Consider the following 24,381-nt stretch of genomic DNA (forward strand, 5'->3'; position numbering starts at 1 on the left):
AATGAAAATGGGAAAATCTGTTTCTCATTTGGGAGCGATTTCAGTCATTGGCATTTCAGTGATACTCTGAAAGGCCACATCATAGGCTGTCAGAGGAACTGCAGAGGTGCTAGTCATCTTATAAATCGAGTGTCATTTTGTCTGTGTCTTACCAGGTGATTAAAGTGGATGGTTGTCCCCAGAACACCCAAGTGAGCTCAGAGCCTGCAGAGATCAATGTCTGGGATGAGCAAGAGAAACACAGCAAGAACTGGCTCACTGTGTCTAACTTCAGTCAGCTAAGTATGTGATATTTTGCAGATGGTGAAATGCAGAAAAGCTTTTAAAAAGAAGCAGTAAATAAATATTCACAAATTAAAAATGTCATCCACCGCTTTGACCGCATTTTTTACAGAATTAGAATTAGGTTGCAGGCCCACATGACTTGGTTATTTGCTGCATCATTGCAGAGGCAAAAGGGACATAGGTTTGATGGAAGGTCAGTTAAGACTTTCTGGGAGTGCTGCCTGTCTCACATGGGAGACAGTAGAGTACTAATCCTCAGGAGTAAGAGGGAAGCAAGGAGGATGATATCCTTGCCTCCTTTCCTGAGGTGTCTTCTGGAGTGGCATACTGGCTAATTGCAAAAATAAACTCTCTCGTTAATTTCTAAGGGCATTTACACTCACAGGCAGTGCTGTGATACTGTATCTGCTGGCAGATCCTCTGCATATATTATTCATCACTCATTGCTCAGAAACACATCCTCCAAAGGGAAGAAATGAATTCTGTATTGTCTCTATTGGAATGAAAAGGGAATAGCATTCTCACTCTCCTTTTAGTAATCCTCCAGCTCTTTCATTCTCAGACATCCTTTGTGTAGTTCATCTTATCTTTCAGCTTTGCTGTGTTGTGGCTCACTGGCTTCATTCTGCAGGGTGCTGGGAGAAGCACCAGGGAATGCTGTGACTCAGCACAGCACGGTCTGAGAAGGGCTGTGCTCCTCTGAAATTTGCTGAGAGGGAATGGAAACAGTCAGTTTTAACCCTATGAAATTCTGTTATTGTTTTTATAGCCCATTACATGTTGGCTGGGGTAATATGGTCTATAGGTGTTTATTTTATAGCACCGTACAGGTGTTTGGTTTCTAGCAGTAGAGCTGTTCATTTATATTCTGGAAATAGCTGATGCCTGCTCTTTTGGCTAGGTTTGGAACGTCTCAGTTACATGCACCAGAAAATGAAAAATCAAGACATCAGTAGGCATACCATACCATTCTGTGATTATCTGAGGCATTCTCGAGAGGTAAGACCTAAGATTACACATCCTAGTCCATAGTTTTTTGGCTGGGATGAGCCCAGGGTAGCTCTTCTGATGTCCTTGGACTTGCCACTATAGGTTCTTTGTCATGAAATACCTCTTGAGAGATGAGGAACTTTGTTGTCTGCTGTCACAGCGCATGTGTGCGAATAAATGAATAATTTAACAGCTGTTAACACTCTATTAAGGTTATTGAAGTAGGGTATTAAATTATTGAATCACAGAGTGGTTCTGAGTGTGAAGAGGTTGGTCAGAAATGACACGTGTGTTGATGTTTCATTAGCCAACGAGTGAGCACACAGCTTCATCTTGAGCCTGTGGGTAGAATTGGTTAGCAGAGTGAAGTAAATTTTGGAAAGGTAGCTGCATTGCTTTTAATCTTTCACACAGAGATAGTTATTTCTTGCAAAGTGGTAGTCAAATATTGGTAATAATGCAAAGCTTAGATTTCTTAACCACTGGCTTATAAACACCAAATCTTATTATTTTTCAGAATTAATTTTCAGTTTCATAATGTAAAGATCCTCTGCCTAGGCTCATTGACTTTGATGGAGATAGACCAGTTTATATTTCCTGAAGACCAGGGGCAGGAATCTCAATTATGGAAACTTCTATCTATTTTAAAGTGGTGTAGCTAATGGAAGAAAATATGTCTTTCACTACATTGCATTAGGGGTATCTCAGAGGTATGAAGGGAAATTAACAAAGAATAAATTAAGAAGAGGAACTGTGAAATAATCCTTTCCTCTTGCTTTTTCAACAACACCCTTCCTTGCCTGTTTTACTTACAGCACTTTTGATTATTAAAATGGTGATCTTCATAAGCCTATCTTATTTTTCACTGTAAATGCCATGAGTTGCCTTTTTTTTTCTCCTTAAGGAATAAAAATAAACTAGATAGTTTCAACTCTGCTGTTCTAAGTGCTGTGGAATTTGAACCCCAAATACCAAGGAAGAGAACTTGAATCTAAATTTTAAAAATGACAGATTTTTGTATGAAAGAGTGGAGAGAGAAGGAGAAATAGAAATAAATTTGCTGAATTTGTATTCTGTAAAACCTGAGCTTGGAGTTTAAACCAATAAATCTTTGAAATGTGAAACGCAGGATCAGAGAAGGAAAATAAAGGTACAATCAGGAAAACCATGTGAAGGGACCAAGTATTCTGGTGCTTCAAAACTCGCATTAAGATGTCTTGGGTAAAACTCAAGGGTGAGATTTTTAAAGTTCTCAGAAGAATTCCACTGATTATGGCAGGATTGGAGTTAGGCTGAAACTAGTCACTTCCAGAATGCCAACTTCAAATTATTCAGTCTTTCAAGATACAGCCTCCAAGACTCAGTGAGTTGCTATGCCTGTCCTTAGGTCCTGTCTGGGTTATGAGAATTTAGATGTATATTGCTGAGATGTAACATTGCTTATGGGTCCAACTGTTCTGTTTGGAGTATGGTATATTTTAAAGGAATGTATTTTCCCTTAAGTGGTCCTTCTCAGATTTACCCACTGAACACCAGTCGTTCAGAAATCCTTCCTGATGGGTAGCAGGGAACAGAGCAAGGGTGTGTGAAGGAAAGTTTTGGTTTTGTTAAAGATCTTTTCATCTGCAAAGCAAGCTACGAGGTGAAAATACTAGTGAAATAAAAAGATTTTGAGTTAAGTTTCAGATAATATTCAAAGCTGAATTTTAGTTAATTTATCTTTAAGCTTTGTTGTCTTTGAACTTTTTGTGGGGGCTTTATTTCTTTTGAGGATTGAAATCTGCCTGACTACTATTCGGAAGAATAATCCCATTTCTGACTAACACATTAGGAGAACCCACTTGGCCCTATTTTCCCCAATATGGCTGGAAATTTAAAAGACTATTTGAGTATTTCTTCAACTATGAGACCTGGAAAATATGTGATACAAATAAAAAACTGTAATGTGAGCAAGTTAGTTCCATTTTAGTATAGGTATGGCAATGCTGTGATTCACCTGCTTATCAGTGTCATTATTCATGCTAACAATAAGCATATCAATAAGTGTTTTCAAGATTCTATCTTTTTGTGTTGTGCAGTGTGTATATGGTGGTGATGTGCAGGTTTTACCAGTAAAAGTATCTCTTTTCTTTACAGGATTTGAGTAATAGCATGTTTGGAACCACCAAGAAAATTAACCTGAACCGCAACTCCTCGTATGTATTATTAGTACTAGTATTCATCACGTGCTTTCAGAAGGAGACTTCTGTACTTTCTGCAGGTTTCCACTTCAGTTCTGCAATATACTTAGGATGAGAAATTTATATGAAGAGTTAAAGCAATTCAATCTGTTTAAGTTTCTGTAAATGAAGCCTTATTAGTGGAGATAAGGGAGATCCATTTAAACAAAGTGTATAATTTTAGGTGAAATAGACACCCCTTTTTTCTAACAATAATCCAATTTTCTAGTTCAATCACTATGATCACCATATCATCTTTAACTAGACATTATTCCAATCTAGCGAGCATGAAAAGTTGCATTTGCTTTTCCTGTGCAAATTGCATGTTTCCTTTTTTAATAATGAAAATGCTAGCAGCTCCTGAAAGCTTCTCTCATTCTCTGATTAATCTCTTTCATACTGAGTCTGCACATTTACAAAATATTTAGCTTGGTTTTCGTAATGGGTTTTCAATAGTTACTAAGCTTTGATTATATTTAGTGAAAGTATAGTGATTTCAATACTATTTTCAGTTGTATTTTGGTTTCGTTTTGGTTTTTTTTTCTTTTCTTTTTTCCCCCAGCTTGATTGATCATTGTCTTAATATTGGTGGTATTTTTTCCATGTGCAGTGCTGTCTCCATATTCCTTTTCCTTTTCTTTCTTATTTCCCTCAATTTCTTTTATATGTTTCTTACTAAGTAACAATGTGGATATAATAAATAAAAGGCACTCGAAAGCTGTCACATCCCATGTGATTTCACCATGGGAAGATGAAGAAAGATGCCGTGTTTTTTACCTATCCCATGGTTGGTTGTTGTTTTGTTTCTTTTTTCTTTTACCTAGTCTTTTATAAGCAGCAGACAAACTGCATACTTACCAGCAGGACTTAGAGGCCCTTGCGTGGCCTGATTCTGTCACTTAGTCTGTTGTCTTCGGTGGGATCTCTCTGGTCTGTGAGGTGTATCACATCCGCTGTCTTCTGTAACAAAGACTGCCTTAATTTTAATGCTGATGCTGTAGTCTTTCTGCAGCCTTGCTAATCCAAAGGACCATCAGTTTAAAAAGTCTGTTGTTGTGCAAGCAAGGGTAGTGGCTTATGTAGCTCTGAGTACATCTCAGCATTGATTGAAAAATGAACCGTTGTGTGTGTGTTTGAAGTGGTCTTTAACTGATACTATTAGTGCAGTGTAAACGATACAAACAGCAGTGCAGAATCGTAAGAGCAGCTGAATGCAAAGCAGAAAAGGAAACATGCATAAAAATGTTGCACTTCTTGGGTAACTGAAGAGTACTTTCTGATTCTTCCAATGAACAAAGTTGCACTGGGGGTTATTTTGTTTTAAGATTGCTGATGAAACCTTTGAGAGTTTTGCCCTTATGCAGACCACATCTCTTGATATGTACCAGTGTTAGCTTAATGACGGAAATTTTGGAGTAAAATATCAAATATTTGCTTTTAAACAGGTTGAGAACTTCAGGGGAAGCTAACAGTAAGTTTTTGGCTGCTTGTCACTCACTTTAATTCCTCTCTGCAAATTGAAGTACGATATCCAAAAATAAGTTAATTTACTATAGTTGGGGGGTTATAGGAAAATGTTCAGCTATTGTTTCATATGTCAGTTATTAATTTGTACTTTTCAGTGGAAGATATTTTTATGAGGATGTGTTTTCCTCATGATAACTGCAAAATCTTAAAATGAAAACCCAGTATTTTTACTGTAGTCTGCCCAGTAAAGTTGTCCTTTTCAGTAGGAAGAAACTCTTTAAGACGATGGTGCTGCTTTCATCCCTGGCAGTCTAAGAGACATCCTGTGTTAAAGCAGGGTGTATACCCAAGAACAGATTGTGATATAAAATTTTCAATATATGCTTAGTTTTTCAAGTTGCAGTTTGGTGTAATTCCTCTGTTTGTGTGGTTTCCCGGAAATTATGAAGTCAGTGAAGGATTGAATTTATTATGAAATAGCCAATTCAAGCTTATAGTGAGGAATTACTTTATTCCACAAAAGCAGAGTGCAAGTCAACTTCACTTTTTGCCTGTTAGTCTATCTTCCAGTTTTCCAGGCATGCCACATAGCTGTAAGAGGCTCAGCAGCTGGGCTTCTGCCTCTTTGAGTCTAGCTGTGATGCAGGAATGAGTTGCTCTTAGACTTATCTGCCCTTCAAGCGCTGCTCTTTCTGGGTCCAGCTGTGCACAAAACGCTGCAGTGCTGAAGCACACTGCTGCAGGTGTAGTGAGTTGTGGGGCTACTCTCTAGAGTGCACCATTCCTTTGATGAAAATCCACTTTTCCTGTCCTCAAAAGGAAAGACTCATCCCCCATTCCCCTTTTCATGTTTGTTGTTTTAGAACATACGAAATGCAACAAAACTCGTTGGGTCTGGGAAGGAAGAGAGCAGAAGGGACCTGCAGTCACCAAGGGCACTCGGTAGAAATGCTGGCCCATACCCCAACTTCTATTTATGTTTTTTATTTAAGATCTCTTTCACCAGAAAAGGGAACATAAGCAAATAAGATACACCAAGAATAAAACAAATATTTTCATGAAGGTTTAGTTTTGCTTATATAGTTTTTCAGAATTAAAAGTAGTACAGTATACATATTTTCTGAAATCTGGCATTTTCAAGGATTGTTTTCCAATAGAACAAAGTGATTTCATCCAACTAGTGGAAACATGCTCATTAGTCTTGGTTTTATTAAAAAGACTTTTTATAAAACAAAGATTTTTGGACTAAATTTGATCTGTCTGTGCCTGTTAAATAACAACAGAAACTACCATTAAGTGACCACAGAAATTGTTTGTCTGTTTATACTTTGACAGCATTTTAGATGCTGTGGGTTAGTGGGACAGTGTTATTATGACTTTGGTGTAATAGTATAGTTAATGGAATGCTTAATGACTGAGGATGGAGTTGGAAAAATCATGCCTTGGGGAGGCTGTGAAGCATGATGGACAGCAAAGTGCTTTTAATATCCCAGAGGTGTAATTGGCTTAGAGAAGCTACGTGTCCTTGAGGTTAATATCGCAAGTTTCCCACCATTTCCCTGAATAAATAAGTCATCTGGCTATATTACATTGATGACTGAAATCTGCCGATATATTGTACATTATAACATAGTTAAACCCTATTAGTAATTCTCCTCTCTAGAATGCTGAGACAGTAATTCTGATTAATCTGTTTCATGACAAACTCTGGGATGGAAAGAATTCAAAAATCATGCATTTATCTCTGCTATAATAATTAACGTAATGATCCTTTAAACATTATTTCAGATATCTTCGCCTGCTTGAAAACATCTCAAGATCTGCATCATCACTACTCAGGTAAGCAAGAGGCACCAGAATGATAGCTGAGTAATTTAACATATTAAAAAGAACATTAGTTCTTCCCTTGTCATCTTGTGTGATTTTCATTTTGAAGAATTGCACAGTTGCCCACTGCTAAAAAGATTCTGTATTAATTCATGCCTAACACTCCAGTGAGGAAATAATGAATTAACTTCTTGCTGCTAATTGCTCCATTCTGGGTATTGCTGGCAAATCCAGAGCAGAATGTAGATCATCGCTTTCAAAATATCAGTGGAAACAATGAACAGAGCTCCAATTTCGGGAGGGGGCTGGAGGGGAGTAGCGGGGGGGCAGGTAGAGGAGGGCAAAAGTGATACTGATTTGTTTATAGCTGTCACTTCCCTCACACCTCCCACATCCTCCTTTGTACTTTTTGGAATTGGGCTCTTCAGTTAATTGGGCCTGTACTACTTAATCTGTGTTTATATACCTATGAACTCCTGGAAATCTGGCAAGGAATAAATCATTTGAATGCTAATTGCCCGAAGTCCTGTCTTTTCCTGAACTGAGTATGCACAGATTTTCCCACAAGGCTTGGATTTCAGTTTTTCCCAGAGGAGAATGAGCAGAGTTTACCAGCAGATGTCTCTGTTGCCTACAGGACTTGGCCTCCTTTAAAGGGAAGCCTAGGGTAAACCAGAAGCATTAGCAGCCTTCTGAAGTTCAAAAAACTATGCTGTTTTCACTGGGAAAAACAATTCCTGGTTTGTAATCAGTGTACAGGAGTAATTTCTCTGACATCGTGGCATTGTTGCAGTGATTAATTCGGCTCTCGTCAGGCATGCTGTTTGAGATTAGGTAGGACTTTTTAGCACATATGAGAGTGGTTTCCATTATAAGTTGACAAACATCACACAAGGTTTCCAGTGTAGGGTTTTGTTTTTCCTCAGGAAGATCTGGGTAGAATTTAGCCAACGAAGCCCAAAAGTTTGATACTAAAATCCTGCACCACATACTGCTTATGCATTATTTTTGCTATCACGTTGTGTAGTTCTGCTTCTCCGCACACCCAAAAGAACTTGTTTTGACCCAAGTTCAGCAGCTGGTGCAAGTCCACTTCACATTGCTCCTGGAGGCTCTAGGGTGAGTCCTGGCAGGATCTCAATGATGGCACAGGTCTGGCAGCTCCCGTTTGCATCCTTATCCCCGGGATGCACTAATTTTGTGACTCGAGCATGTTCCTAGTGAGGCATAAAAGGAGGACCTTGATTTTCAGTCCATGCTTCAAAGCTTTTCAGGCACGTTAACCAATGCCAGCTGAATTTGGAATATCTAAACAAGCCTTCAAGTGGAGTCTGAAATGCAGATCTTCTCAAATGAGGACCCTAATTCATAGGTTGGCATGCCGTGGGTCACTTTTGCTCTCTCCTTCTTGGCTAAATAATCTCGAATTAATTTATGCTCAGAGAATTAATCTCAAAAAGAAGGACAGGGCATCCAAGCTTTGGAAGAGTCTGCCATCAGGGCTTTTTGGTTGTTCTGCAGAGATACACAGCTCTGCTGTGGTTCTTTCTCTGCTTTGGATGCTAGTTTTGTTGTCAGCCACCGAATAGGGAAATTTGGCAGACAACACTGTAGCATCCAAATTGCCTCCTTTTTCTAGTCTTACCCTTGTTGTGTCTTACTTCACACCTCTCTCCCCCTTTCTGATAACTGAGTCATCGTGCCAACAAATTCATAAATACTTAGTTGGCACTCTGAAGTTTTGAAGGTGTTTGCCTGAGAAATAAGCTGCCAATTAGGGAGATATAATAAAGTTACTGATAATGTTTGGTGAGAAAAATCCCCAGGTGCTTCTGAGACTGATAGCAGGCAGTGAGGGCAGCTGGGGCTGGTGCATCTCATCGGCACAGTGTAAATGTTACTGCACTGGAGGTGGCAGGAAGAGGAAGTAGTGGCAGCCCATGGTGGAAGGAGGAGGATGAAAGAGTTAGCAGAAGCAATCCTTCTAGCCAGCGTGCAAGGGGCTTGTCCCAGAGACCCTGTTTCCTTGGAGAAGGGAATCAATGAGTGGGGGAAAGAGTGGCAGCTGATGCTTGTGACATTCCATGGGCATGCAAAGGGGAGTTAGTAGCTGGGTAGAATGGTGCTCAGATCTGACACAGGATCACACTGCAGCCCCCTTGGCTTTGTACGCTACAGTAAAACACTGACAGATGTTTTTGAAACTCAGCCAGCTTGTTTACTCAGTATAGTAGTGAAATCTATGTTGTTTGCAGCTGTTGAAAGAAACAACTTAATGAGACTTGCTCAGACCATACCATTTACGCCAGTCCAGCTCTTTGGTGAGTACCAACTTCCTGGTTATGTTTTTTGCTTTATAAATAGTTGTTGCATCACCTTTAAAAAGACTGTGTTTGAGAAATTTCCTTGGATTAATTTCAGCAATTCTTCTTTTCTAGAAGAGGTGAACTGGGATAGAATTGTAGTAATGCAGTAATGTAGGGACTTTTGGAGGTTGTCTGGTCTAACTGCCTCTGTGGCAAATTCTGATCAGGTTGCTGAGAGCCTATCCAATTGCATTTTGAATGTGTCTTTAAATGGAGATTCCTCAGCTTTGCTGGACAGCCTCTTCCAGTGTTTGACTGACTTCACTGTGAACCTAGTATTTTTCCCCAGTATTTGTTGGGCTTCCCCGTTCTGTAGCTTGTAATGTTGGTATTCATGTGATTACTGTTGACTTCAGAGATGAATCTAACTGCATCTTCTCTATACCTATTATTAGGGTATCTGAAGATAGCAAAAAGATTCCCCTTAACCTTAAATACCTACATTGTCTCCCTATTTCTCTCTCCCCTCCCCTACGTGTAAATATGTATAGAGAGGATATCCCATCAAGAAGAAAACCAGGCATTGGTTGGGCATTACTCCTGTACCTGGTTCAGAAGACTTGTAGTGTACCAAGGAAAAAAGAACTGTGCTGTAACTGAAGAGTGGTAGAGAATAATACATAAATCATTTGGAAGGGTTCTGAAATTAGTGTGCAGTATTGGCTTACAGCAGCAGAAGCTCTGCCTCTAGACGCTAGAGATCTAGGTGCCTTCTTTTCAATGAGTAGAATATTTTGTCTCACAGCAACTAATTGCTGATACTTGCAGCATCGTAGGATTTCTTGGGACCAGATTGCTGCAGATAATTAATATAGCTATGAGCATATTGAACATTCTAATCTTTGAAGCTCCCAGGAGACACCTTTCTAGGTATTAAATTGTCAAAAGATAATAAAATGAAGAATTAATATAAGATTAAAAAAATGTGTCTAGTTATGCTATCTTTATTCAAATGTCTGTCTTTTATGTAAGACACTGGCTTTTCCGTTACTTTATTTTAAATTGAAATTTGCACAAATTCTGGTGTTTGACAGCATCTACATTTGTGCTAACTGGTGGAGGTAGGCTCAGGAGCGGGGAGGAAATCTACTAATCTGAATCCAGTTTGTCCTTCCTTATGCTATTCTTTGCTATTTTGCAGATGTAGTTACCTCGCCACACTTCCCAGTGAAAACCTGTTTCTTACAAATTAACATTGCAAATAATATGAGTTGCAAGAAGGAAAGCTGGGCTTAAAAAAATCAGTCTCCACTTTTCTGTTAGTTTACAAATGATGGCAGCAGAAGGGTGTCTCACTTAGGCTGCAAGAGAAGAACGCTATTACAACTATATAGAGAAACAGAGCGTGACTGAGTTAAAGCTCACCAGGTTTGTTCTGCTTTCAGAAAAATGTTATTAGCAGGAGCAGAACATCTCAAATTTTGTGCAGTACAAATAACACTTGGAATTTCTAGGAAAAAGACAAGTCTTAGTTTAAAACACCAAACCTGCAAACTTCCTGTTAATTTTAATTGTTTTGGTGGAAGTGTGCAGGAGGTCTTAAATTCATCTCTGTTTAGAGGCTTAATACAAGTTTTTTGAATGACTTATGTTATCACAGTAGATCTTAAGTGGAATGTATGTAGTTAGTAGTGGAAATTTAGGCTGGGCCGAATCTGTTAATTCTCAGAGGAGCAGCAATGATAAAAAAAACTCTCTTTTAACGTGTGGCTTACAAGGGTATATAAGGTGGTATGTTACTTTAAGATACCAAATCAAAATGTGGTTCTCTCCTGTTTCTGCAGTGTTTGGTTTCTGCTAACAAACCTTCCTTTTATTTAAGCTGGAGAGGAGGTGACAGTTTATCGGCTAGAAGAAAGTTCGCCTATGAACCTTGACAAGAGCATGTCTTCCTGGTCCCAGCGTGGTATGGCTGCAATGATCCAAGTCTTGTCACGGGAGGAAATGGATGGGGGTCTGCGGCGGGCCATGAAGGTCATTTGTACGTGGTCTGAGAATGATGTATTGAAGTTGGGACAAGTATTTATTGTGAAGTCTTTTCTGCCAGAGGTGGTTCAGACTTGGCAAAAGATCTTTCATGATGGCACGGTGTTACATCTCTGCCTGAGGGTGAGTTCAGACCTGAAGGCACACTGACTGGTCTAACCTGATGTGCCTTAAATGTTATACTGCTTACACGTGAATGTCTTCAGCATGGTTGACATGTGGTTTGATGTTATCTTTTGGAAAGGGAAAGGTTTTATGGGAATATGTCTCCCATTTATAAAAGATATACAATCATATGTTTGTTTGTTTTGGCAAATTCATGGTACCTGTCTTCATGAAAATGAAAGTAATGTTTATAACATTATTTTCTTCAGGAGATCCAACAGCAAAGGGCTGCCCAGAAGTTAATCTATACCTTCAATCAAATCAAGCCTCATGCTATTCCCTATACTCCAAGGTAAAATCACTGTCTTTAAGTATTAGGTGCCAAAGGTTTCACTTAGTGTTGTGCCAGGTCTAGAGTAGCTTTCCTTTCCATAGTGGGTTGAAATAATTGCTGCTTAGCCAGTGTTACGATAGTTAATCAACTTTTTAAGAGGAAAGGTAGGCAGCTTTGAACTTTGTCTTTGTAGCTACATGTGATGGCAAAATAAGCTTCTTTATAACACTGTACCTTAGACTTAAGAATTACATTTTATGCAATTGAAATAAGGTATTTCATATAGCTAATTTACAGTGGGCTGCAGTAAATCAGATTGTGTTGTTTGTCCATAAATTGTACTTACTGATCAATTGCCTTTTCTTTGGTGAGTTGGCAAACCGAGAAAGACTTTGTGCTGTCTGCCATTCAGTACCTCCTGCTGTTCAAAACATTCCAGCTAAGGAAGATGTGTCCTCCTTTTTGGTATATTTGCTTTGTATCATGCCATGTGCTGACTGTGAGGATGTTCATTACCCTGCCAGCTCCTGATAGACAGCGTTTTTATCTGCAGGTTTCTGGAAGTTTTCCTCATCTATTGCCATTCAGCAAACCAGTGGCTGACCATTGAGAAATACATGACTGGCGAGTTCCGGAAATATAACAATAACAACGGAGACGAGATTACTCCCAGCAGCCTGCTGGAAGAGCTGATGCTGGCCTTCTCTCACTGGACCTATGTGTACACCCGTGGGGAGCTCCTTGTCCTGGATTTGCAAGGTGACTGTTAGCAAGGGATCACATTTGGAACTCAATGAAAAGCACCTCTCTCAAATGAGAATTTAATACTGAAGAATGGGCCAAATTCTGTTCTCACTTACATACAAAGCTCAAGAAACCCTTGGATATCTGTTGTGGAGCACTGATTCATGAGTATCCACAGAAATACGCTGAATTAATGTAGGTGTAATGGAAAAATAATTTGGCTTCAAATATGGTTAGGCTGAACGGACAGAAGAGCAGGTAGAACGTTTCAGCCAGCTCCAAAAAACCACTCTAAAGTTAAGGTACTTTTATTAAGATATATAAATAATACAGAAAGTCAAGCGTACTTATGTATATATGCGCTCTTAATGTATGTGTATATCTGTCAGAAGAATGTGAACTGCTATCTGTATTTTTTTATTTTTCATATTAATAAATCTGTAAGCAGTTTACATAAGCTTCAAGCCTGAATGCTATTCACAAAGTCTGGTGACTCCTTCAAAGAGCATGTGATCACTTTACTGTACATGTGTAAGTAGTAACATGGCATATTTTAAAGAGATAAAACAGTTGACAATGTTCAGAAGATGAACAGCACCCATCAAACAGTATAAACACCATTGTTTGTCATTTCTGTCAAGGGAAATGTGTATGGGTAGACAGAGACTTAACATATTTACATTTTACAGCATCCAGAAGCTGTGAATTACAAAAAGACATGCTTATTATGCAAAATAAACCTATAATTCCATCCTTACCTTCATTTAGTTTTAGCTGCACATGAAAAAAAAATACAGTAAGAGTAAGTGTGTCTTCACCGTAGCCTACTAGAATTTGCCTGAAGTTTGCTTGGGTTTATTATACAACTGTCAACAGTTCCCGACCAACTGTGTTGGCTCAAACATGGAGAATTTAAACTTCTATGTAAATCTCATCAAGACTGGAGCTTCAGTTTCAATTTCAAATAAACTGAAATCTGCTCTAGTTTTGGCCTAGTGTTTATCTAGTAGTTGTCTAATCTGCCAAGGGCTGCTCCCCTTGGAGCTCTAATAGGATTAATCTCTATCACAATTTACTGTGTAACACGAAGGCCATCTCCACATACGTCTACCCCACATTTTATCTAGTTTACATCAACTGAAATGACTTTCATTGAAATACCCCCAAACTGCAATATCCTTCAAACACAATATGCTATTTCCATAGTCTTTACTGGTGCTTGTTGCAGAATATAAAGTTACCATCAGTGGCCTGTTGAAGTAAAAATTATCACATATCATATGATTGTAGACTTTTTTCATTAGTGTAAAAGCACAACGGTTTCCTCAGACGTGAGAAAAGAGCTTTTTCGTAAAATGGTAGTATGTCATCAGTTTGGGGAAAACTGCAACATAGGTATCAGCATTCAAGTATCATAATCAATTTATTTATATAATATTTTTCCCTGGCCACCCAGAAGAAAAAGGAATAACAGACCCAAGCATTTGCAAAACTTAAAGCTGTGGCTTGTTGTGTTTGTTACCTTGAAGTCAACACATATCTGAGAGTAGATCTATTGATATCAGTAAGATCCACATCTGATTAATACCTTTAACTTAAATAGCAGTCTTATGGTTGGTCACATTTTGCTTAGTTGAGCTTCAGCATAATATTTAGTGTATTTGCATAAGCCTTCCATCTACGTATAAATAAACCTCAAAGCAGCTAAGTTAGGACTGTAATAAGAACTTTATACATTTGCCAATACTTAACAGATTTTTATACTCAAAGCATTTTCTTTTTAACTTGTGACCACGTTAACTGTGACACTTTATATCTACAAAGAAAATGGATAATTACATTTTTGTTAAATGCCAGATTATGATATCGTGACTACCTTCTTTTGTAACACACGCTGTTGATTTTGTTGTAGGTGTCGGGGAAAACCTTACAGATCCATCTGTGATTAAACCTGAAGACAAAAAGTAGGTTTCTTTCTGATGAAATTATCTTTCACTTCAGACATTCTGCCAACTGTCTGTATATTTAGGGTGTTTTTTATGGGTTTTTTTTGTGGGAGATTTAATTATTTTTGCATGGTATTTGGGTTAAATGGCAATGGAGAGACTATGTCCTCCTGTGCTTTGGAGGACTGTGGACTTATGGGGCTGTAAGTGTCCCAGCTCCATGGGGAGCAATGTGTGAAAGGTGGGGAGAGTCTGTGATGCTGTGCTGGGAGCAGAGGGGTTTTCCAGGAATATGAAGGGAGAGCAGGAATGGGAGATGGAAAACCCTGTAAATCTCTTCATAAATATACACCAAAGGAAGTCATCAGTAACTTAAATATGGTAGTCCAGTTAGGTAGGTCCAGTGCCTGGTGGGGCACTGTTTCATGGGAGTATGTGGGGCCACAGTGGCTTAAGAGGATGAGGAGAGGGCCTCTGGGTCTCTGATCTTTCTGATAGGTTCTAGTAGTGCATTTAAGCATACCGCATGTTACAGCCTCAGAACCATGATACACAGATGGTAAATCATATGTTGAAAGTTACAAAACCCAGAGGGACTATACAGAAAGAGAAGTCTGCCTTAATGCATGAAATTTCAGAATCAGAACAATGGCTGTTCTCCCATCCTGTGACCTTGCTCCTTGCTGGGATTTGCTGTAACAAGAGGGGAAGCAGTGGTGTTGAAGGTTGCTGACCTGTAGGGTCGTCTTCTCTGGGTAGTCCTCCTAAACCCACACATCTCTCCACCCGTTCCCTGGCATCCCTGCCTCTTCACTGTCTTGTGCTCTTCTTGGCCCCCTCTTGCTCAGCTCATGTCATCTGATTGAAGGAGTGTTTGGAAGGAAGGTAGGTATAAATATGAATAGTCCGATTTAATACAAAGAGCAATTAACTATAGAAATATCAGATGATTTGCCTAGAACTCAGAACAAGTTTGTTTTGGAGGCCGGTTCTTGGTTCTGGGACCATTATTAACATTTCATTAATATCATTAGCAATAAATGACTGCGTTCATGTTGTATGAATGTTTAATTATGAATGTAGGTGCATTGGCCATATAATACTTATTTTGGAAGCAACATCAAAAATTTGCTAAGCACCGCACAGTGACAAAGTCTTTGCCTTAGGTAGGTCATAGGACCGTAACAAAAGCACAAGGATAGCTTAGGATAGAGAGGCAGAGAGGTCAATTGTGTAGTTGTTCACTAGATTTTAGCAAACATTTTTAAGGTATTGCTACAGATGTATAAAAGTCTGGTTTGCTACTATTTAAGCGGATTTTTTTATATCAGTGGTAGCATAAACTGTAATAGTTATTACTGAAGACTGTGACCAGTCATTGACCACAGTACTTCACATGGCAACTCAGCTTATCTGTTTAAAATAGGAAAGATATTTATCTACATTATCTGAAGCTGAGATTTATTAGTGTCCTTTTGGATTATTTTTGCCATTAAATAATTTTGTCATGGTTACTAAAATTTGATCACAGAGATCTTACTTTCAGAACTTTTTGTTGTTTTGTTTTTTATCATCTGCAAAACAGTCAAGTCCTAGTTAAAGAGCAAGTGTTGATTAATTAATCAAAACCAACTTGATTTTCTTATGTTCAGGGAAATCTTCAGAACAGCAAGTTTTGAAAATTATATTGTTTTGACTCAGGGATCTAAAGGAATAAGTCAGTGAAACGTGGATGGATTCTGTAAGCAGCGAGCAGATACCCAATTCGAAGAAACACTTTCTGAAATAGTAATAACAATAACAATTGAAAAGCACTGTCTTTGCTCTAACCTTCATTTGCTCACAAGAGGGACATTTTTGGCAGTAGGAAGATTTGTTTTAAGTTTTCATTTGTAAGTATGATATTTAATCAAAACTGGTGTGCTGCCTTAAAAGTTGCTTTGAGCTCACGTTCTCTTAGAAGCCTGGGAGATAATAGATGGCATCTAACTGACGGGGCTGATTCAAATTTTAGCTCTACTTATAGTTAAATTATTTATGTTTTGCATCTTTAGTTCCATTGATTTAGTGGCACGTGTCATTATCTTGCAATGAGTCTTTTCTTTCATGCGTCCTGTATGCTATCTTGAAATGGACTTTGTAATGGCAAAATGTGACCTCTAGCTCTGTGATAGTGCATTGTGTCTTGGTTTTGTATACAGTACCAGGACAAAAAATAACAGATCTGTTTAGAAAGTATGCCAGATATTGTGACGTCTTGGACAGATCCTGAGCTGATGTAAATCAGTGTTAGTTCATAGATATTTAACATCAATTGAAGACCTAGCCATGTGCACTGCATAGGATGCATGAAAGGATAAAATGATGCAGGTATAATGTTGACAAAAAGACAAAAAGATTTCCCTTAATTACCTCATAAGCAGTACTCTGGATGCTCTTTTTAGCGTGTATTACTTACCAAATCCACAGCAATGTCCATGCAGGTAAGGCTTTCACAGACACTAGGTGCAGAGTGTCTGTATAGCAGAGTGTCTGTATAGCAGATTCAGAGTTGAGGAAAATGGTGGGCTGAGTTTCAAATTGGAAAGAACTGATACATTAGGCCTGCTGAGAGAGGTGAGAAAAAGGGCACCAGCAGTCAAAAATCTCATTACAAATGTGAAAAGGAGTCGTCTCTTACTCTCCTTTTTGAAAGCTCTCAAGCAGATAGTGACAAACTGAAGGGTTTAGTAACAAGTGGAGACCACATTCTCTGAAGCTACTCATTAGTATGTGTTTTGAAGAACAAATCTAAAGAATATTTACCAAGTTGTGCACTTCCAGACAAACAATTTACAGTTGAATTGCTGCCAGTAGACAAAACATCTGCATGAACTGAGCCTCTACTTTAGAAACCTGCACAACTGAAACAGGTGGGCTGAAAGTTAAATCTAAAAAAAAATCCTGAATAAATGACTTGTACATCTCCATGGAATGACGCTACTCGCCATGAAGCCCCCCACAATCCTTTACCTTCCATCAGTAAAGCCCTGTAAATGTCTTATTGTCTGATTTGACCATTTGTAGCTCTGGACTATAAGGAGCACTCTTTGCATCAGCACAGTTTGTATTACCTGCCTGCTGGCCAGGGCCAGTCTGGCAGAACCTGGTATTTATGGAGCATAACTATTAGGTAAGGTTCTGCACAACAGGAAGATCATGTTTTGGTGTTTTTAAAGCCCATTAGCTCACATTAATGCACTTGCTTGGGAAACAGGAAAGCCGGGAGAGTTTGGGTCCTTGTTTATAAAACAAGGACCCAAAGAGTTCAGCTGGTTCTTCTTCTGCACCAGTTCATTTCTGGCTTTACAAGTCCTGTACAGACAAGTCTTAAGGTCTTCCAAGAATGACCTTAAAAACTTCCCAAACCATTTTTTTCCAATAGTTTGCTATCATTACTGTCTGAAAGATTTTTCCTGATTTCTTTCTTGAAACATTTCTTTCTGGTCCTGTCTACTGTTGACACAGAGAAAAAAAATTCAACAAGCTCAAAGGTAGTCACCATCTTTTCCTTCAATTTCTTGTCTTTCTTTTTAGACTATACCTTAGTCTTTTCATGCATGTCATGATTTCAAGACTGCTGGTCTTTCTTCTTGTTTTCCCAATTTATTCCCATATTTCTTGAAATAGTTTTTCAAATTTAAATGCAGTATTCCTCTTGAACCATTGCCAGCGCTGAGTAGAGAGAAGGGTTCACATATGTTGCACACAGTATCCTTGTTTATCTCACAACAGCGTAAGAAAAATATCAGTCTGTCTTGTGCTGTTTGCTGCACTTTGCATGAAGTAATGCTTAGGTCAAAGGAAGTATCAGACTAGTTCTGTAGCCCTGGAGTTAGTGAAGTCTTCCTAATTTCCTATGCCTGCCCCCCAAAAAATACTTATGTATGTTCTATTCTTACTGGCATTTTATAGATTATACCAATGGATAGAAATGGCTACATAGCACCATGTCATTTAAGCTGTCTATATGACACATAAGTAGTATTTCACTTCTTGCCTCATTTGATGTACTAATTTGCAGTAAAGGCTGATTAGATGAGTCATTCAGATGATCCAGGAGACAGGTAGTCTTTAGCGTCTGCCAGAAATTAGAGAGATACTGAGCTTTGTACAGTAGTTTTGGCTGATCATTGCTTTTTTCCTGTGTGAAAGGTGAGAGTGTCATATTTGAAAACTGCTTTTTTAAGAGACAATATATTTTGTTATTGTGGATTACAGATAGATTTGAGAGAGTTAAAATCTTTTTCTATAGCTTTCCAGAGCTGTAATTGATTTCAGATTTTAAAATGTGCTGTTTCCACTCTGCATATCATTAAAATAAAACACTAGCATTCTTAAGTTTCTTTGGAAGTGTTTCTTGTGTGCTGTGTTCCATGATGTCTAGAATGTCAATTAAATTCTTAGGAGTAATGGTGGTGCAATATTAAAATTAATGAACACTGATCTTTCAGACTACATTAAGAATCTATTATAATTAAGTGGTACTTCTCATAAATGTGTGGATATAGCTTGGCTCTGTTTGTAATTGTGTCAGCTTCATTCAGAATATGCAACACACTTCCACAAATGGATCCCCTAGTAACGTTGCTGAATTGGCCTGAGTGCAGACACATGGAAATGAGCATAGGAAGAAGCCAATAAATTTTAAAGCCTTGCTTGTCAACAGTGTACTGTGGTTTTTTTCTGTGCTGCATATTGATGTGACTAGGGCTCTGCTTGCTTTTGGCTTTCTGTTCTTAAATAAGGTAAAAGTAAGTCCTTGCTAGCTGTGGTTTGTTCCCAGGTGCCTACCATCAAAACCGGAACCAACAATTTGCTTGATGAGAATGAGTGGTGCCTGCGTCAGAGTCACTCAGATTCTGGCATATGTCGTCTAAATGTCACTGTGCCCAAATCTTGTTTGAGCATTTTAGTAGGAATTGCTGTGTCTGTCCTGTCTCCCTTTAGAGCATCTCTTAGATGCAGCAGGAAGGAAAGTAGTGTGGGTTATAGGTAGGCTAATACTTTACCAGAATTGGCAGTTTTCTTGTCCCTGAGCTAAGAAACTTCTGGTGTACGCTAGGCTTTAAATGTCTTTATACAAAGGGCTAACATTGCTCATTTAAAAAACAGAAAACATTATCATCTCCCTCCCCTACAGTTGTTTTATTTTGCATTCATTGATTATTTAATAATATTTCTTTTAGATCTGGAAAGATGGTATTTGGACCAGCAAACCTAGGAGAAGGTGCAATAAGAAACTTCATCACAAAGCATCGTTGTAACTCTTGCTGCAGGAGGCTGAAACTTCCAGGTATGCAACGTAAAGATTAATTTTGAATCTATGTATAACTTTTTAAGTGCAAAGAAGCAAAAGCCTAGGTGTGCTATAAAGACAAGAACCAAAATCCTATTGAGCTGAGAGATCATAGCAGGTACTCTGTCTCTGTGCAAAGGCAGATATGAGAATACTTTTACCTAGCTCTTTTGCCCAGCAATTGTGTAGTGATTGGAGTCTATCAACCTGATGTTAGAATTCAGCACGAAAACTTCTACCCATTTAATTGTTTCCTTTGCTTTGCAAAATGGTAGCTCATTTTTCCAGGATCATCACTACAGATAACATGAGCAATAAATTTTAGAATTAGAGAAAGAGTAACAATCTAAAAATTGGCAATGTATTAGCTGGCAAAAACCTCACTGGAGGTTTCCTGGCTCTGGGGTAGGGTCCTATGTACTGCAGGCCTTACTTTTTTTTAAGTTGGATTGCCTGTTGTTCATGTTAGGTTTGATAGAATGTGTTTTTGTTTGATGTGGGGCAGATTTAGAAAACTCAAAGCCAAAATAGATTGCTATTCTGAATGAATTTCCACCCACCTATTTTTTTCTAGCCGAAAGCTCCTTCCTTTCACTGCCTACATGGAATAATAAGTGCTGCTTGATTCTGAAACAGAAACTGCAGTATTATTGTTCTTGATTATTTGTGTCTGTGAAAGCAAGAGATAATAGAGGAGAAAATAAGCTGAATGAATGCAATCAGGGAAGGTTCATTCATATCAGCTCACACCATTTTGGATCCCCCCAGGGCTCTCATCTCCCTCGCTCTGGTTTGCCCTGATGCAGATGTTCTTCCTCCTGAAAATAGCTAACTGGTTACCACCAGTCACTGGGTTGGACACTGCCTAGAGTGTACGTGCTTTTCAAACTTGGATGCATCGTTGTATTTTCTTGCCATAGATTTGAGAAGTGACTACACACTGGAAAGGGTTGGTCCAGCCTTTGAAATAGAAATGGAGACAAGCACCGGAGAAGCTGATGATGCAGATGAGCCTTTGGAGTATGACACGCGGCTGTGAAGCATGTGAGCAGAGCCCATGTGTTTGAGTGCTCAAAAACCTGCCCCTTACCACTGCCATGGGTCAGTTCAAAAGAACAAAACACAGGTGTCTGAGTGCAGCAACTGTCTGCCCTTGACAGACCCTATAGGCAAGGAATAGAAAAAAATATCTTTAATTATTCCCTTTCCATGCTCTTGTGCTAGTCTTTCTTGTACAGTTCAATTAATTGCCAGGAGCAGGTCACCCATTAGCTAGATGAGCTATCTCATCAGTGCCTTTTTTTTTTTTTTTTTTTTAAATGTAGATTATGGTGCTTTCTTAGGAAAAGGACTGTCACAAGCATATTTCTGACGGGGAGCAATTTGATATTTCTCTCTCTGCTCTTTAGTAAATAAATGAATGTATACACACATGCAAATCATTCATTTTCAGAGGCAGAGCTCACTCAATCCCATACTCACTTTTCCTTGGGCATAGGAGGCTCTCCAGGAAATCGCAGAAAGATTACTTCTCTTTATTGTTGATTTTGATGCAGAGATAAACCAAGAATGTATAACTAATGGATTAGTGGTTTAAACAATAGTCACTGATATAGTAGGTAGATGTGGGAGCTTCACCTTGAATTACAGAATCACAGAATCACAGAATGATACGGGGTTGGAATGGACCTCTGGAGACAATCTAGTCCAACCCCCCTGCCAGAGCAGGTCCACCTAGAGCAGGTCGCACAGGAACATGTCCAGCCGGGTTTTGAATGTCTCCAGAGATGCAGACACCACCACCCCTCTGGGCAGCCTATTCCAGTGCTCTGCCACCCTCAAAGTAAAGAATTTCCTCCTTATGTTTAGATGGAACTTCTTATGTACAAGTTTGTGCCCATTTACTCTTGTGCTGTCACTGCGCACCACTGAAAAAACACTGGCCTCATCCTCTTGACATGCACCCTTAAAGTATTCATAGGCATTGATCAGATCCCCCCTCAGTCTTCTCCAGACTAAAAAGACCCAAGTCCCTCAGTGCCTCCTCATAAGAGAGATGTTCTAGTCCCCTAATAATCTTCATAGCCCTCTGCTGTACCCTCTTCCAGCAGTTGCCTGTCCTTCTTGAACCTTGGAGCCTAGAACTGGACACAGTACTCCAGATGGGGCCTCACCAGGGCAGAGTAGAGGGGGAGGCAAACCTCTCTCGACCTGCTGGTCACACTCTTCTTGATGCACCCCGGGATGCCATTGGCCTTCTTGACCACAAGGGCACATGGCTGGCTCATGGTCATCCTGTTGTCTGCCAGGACTCCCAGGTCTTTCTCCTCAGAGCTGCTCTCCAGCAGGTCAGCTCCCAATCTGTACTGGTGCATGGGGTTATTCCTCCCCAGGTGCAGCACCCTACACTTGCCCTTGTTGAATTTCATCATGTTCCTCTCTGCCCAGTTCTTTTCACATACTAAGAACAAGTTGAACAATGAAGGGTTAGGTTATTGGACCCACATTTTGGGTTGATGAAATTGATAAATCTTTAATACAGACATAAAGCATAACCTTGAACATGATTCAACTTTTATCCAGGACCTGCTTTTCTTTATAATATTTTATCTTCAGAATGTTTTAAAGTTGTAAGTGGCAACAAAGGTGTTAGAAGTCACAAAAAATAATATATGCCATTTGGTATTTAACTTCTTGTTGTCAATGTCAGGCTGTACGTAGGACTTCCGTCTAACAGTGGTGCAACTAAATGTGTGCTTTTGCACCATCTGCATCTGTTTCTACTGGTGTCATCTGATTTCAGTAGAAGTTAACAAAACACAAAAATCAATTATGTGCAACATGATTTTTCTAGAGTAAAGAGCAAAATGAAGTACTCAGCAGAAATATATCTAAACAACTGGTGTTGTATTATAGATCACATATAGCATTTAAGCAATTTTGTACTTTTTTATTGAGTAGAAATACCTAATTTTGAAATGTCAACAGAAAATTTTATACTTGAATAAGAAACAAAATCATATTTCCGCCACAGCTGATAGTAAATTTTAATGCACAAGGGGGCTATTTGTTATGATCTATAATTCATTTGGTATGTTTAGAAAATGTCTACATACACATAGGAATTACATGTTCCAAGTTTTTATATTGTTTATGATATGATGATGGCATTGAAGTAATCACATACATTGTGTTCAGCTGAGATGCCTTCAGTTCCTGGAGGCATCCTGAAGAGTTTCTTCTTGCTTTTTATCTTTTTAAAAATAGTTCTATAACTTTATTTTTGTGGAAAATCCCCTCCTTTCTCCCTATGAGATTATACTATTCATTTCGCAAAAAATGTACTTCCCTTTGGCTTTTTTGGAAGCAATTCAATTTGTCAGAAGGCTTAGCTTGTCTGTGAAGGAAATGGTTTAATTGCATCTCTATAGAATGATCACAGAATGACAGAATCACAGAATCTTCATGGTTGGAAGGGGCCTTTGAGATCATTGAGTCCAACCACAAAAAAAAAAAAAACCCACACACAAAAAACACCACACACCACACCCACCCACAAACAGACACAAACCAACAATCTCAGGCTCTAGAGCATGCCCTGAAGTGCCGTGTCTACACGTTTCTTAAATACCTTCAGGGATGGCGGCGACTCCACCACCTCCCTGGACAGGCTGTTCCAGTGCCTGACCACTCTCTCAGTAAAGCAATTCTTCCTAACATCTAATCTAAACCTCCCCTGCCGCAACTTCAGACCATTTCCTCTGGTCCTGTCAATATTTACTTGGGAGAAGAGGCCAACACCCACCTCTCTATAACCCCCTTTCAGGTAGTTGTAGAGGGCAATGAGGTCTCCCCTCAGCCTCCTCTTCTTCAAACTAAACATGCCCAGTTCTCTCAGCCGCTCCTCATATGACTTGTTCTCTAGACCCCTCACCAGCTTGGTGGCTCTCCTCTGGACACACTCCAGCAGCTCAATGTCCTTCCTGTAGTGAGGGGCCCAGAACTGAACACAGCACTCGAGGTGAGGCCTCACCAGCGCCGAGTACAGAGGCACGATGACTTCCCTACTCCTGCTGGCCACGCTATTCCTGATACAGGGCAGGATGCTGTTGGCCTTCTTGGCCACCTGGGCACACTGCTGGCTCATGTTCAGCCGGCTGTCCACCAACACCCCCAGGTTCTTTTCTGCTGGGCAGCTTTCCAGCCACTCTTCCCCAAGCCTGTAGCGTTGCCTGGGGTTGTTGTGACCGAAATGCAGGACCCGGCACTTGGCCTTATTAAACCTCATCCCATTGGCCTTGGCCCATTGATCCAACCTGTCCAGATCCCTCTGTAGAGCCTTCCGACCCTCAAGCAGATTAACATTCCCACCTAGTTTGGTGTCATCTGCAAACTTACTGAGGGTGCACTCAATCCCCTTATCCAGATCATCAATAAAGATATTAAACAAGACTGGCCCCAAAACTGAGCCCTGAGGGACACCACCAGTGACCGGCCGCCAACTGGATTTCGCCCCATTAATTACAACTCTCTGGGCATGGCCATCCAGCCAGTTTTTTACCCAGTGAAGAGTACACTTGTCTATGCCATGATTCGCCAGCTTCTCCAGGAGAATGCTGTGGGGGATGGTGTCAAAGGCCTCACCAAAGTTCAGGTAGACAACGTCCACAGTCTTCCCTGCATCGAGAAGGCAGGTCACATGGTCATAGAAAGAGATCAAGTTGGTTGAGCAGGACCTCCCTTTCATAAACCCGTGCTGGCTGGCCCTGATCCC

General features: G+C 39.5%; 1 protein-coding gene across 1 annotated transcript in view; it reads left to right on the top strand.

Annotated features, from left to right (window-relative positions):
• Window positions 1–20,646, top strand: part of TRPM6 (transient receptor potential cation channel subfamily M member 6) — an 88,497-nt gene extending 67,851 nt beyond the window's left edge. Inside the window, exons 27-37 of the mRNA XM_074166354.1 lie at window positions 156–282; window positions 1,187–1,284; window positions 5,825–5,903; window positions 6,750–6,800; window positions 9,044–9,109; window positions 10,977–11,263; window positions 11,515–11,597; window positions 12,133–12,338; window positions 14,236–14,287; window positions 19,498–19,604; window positions 20,528–20,646. Of these exons, the coding sequence (XP_074022455.1) occupies window positions 156–282; window positions 1,187–1,284; window positions 5,825–5,903; window positions 6,750–6,800; window positions 9,044–9,109; window positions 10,977–11,263; window positions 11,515–11,597; window positions 12,133–12,338; window positions 14,236–14,287; window positions 19,498–19,604; window positions 20,528–20,646 (1,275 nt within the window). The remainder of the gene's footprint in view (window positions 1–155; window positions 283–1,186; window positions 1,285–5,824; window positions 5,904–6,749; window positions 6,801–9,043; window positions 9,110–10,976; window positions 11,264–11,514; window positions 11,598–12,132; window positions 12,339–14,235; window positions 14,288–19,497; window positions 19,605–20,527) is intronic.
• The last annotated feature ends 3,735 nt before the right edge of the window (window positions 20,647–24,381 follow it).

Source organism: Numenius arquata, chromosome Z (assembly GCF_964106895.1).
Source record: "Numenius arquata chromosome Z, bNumArq3.hap1.1, whole genome shotgun sequence".
Lineage (NCBI taxonomy): Eukaryota > Metazoa > Chordata > Aves > Charadriiformes > Scolopacidae > Numenius > Numenius arquata.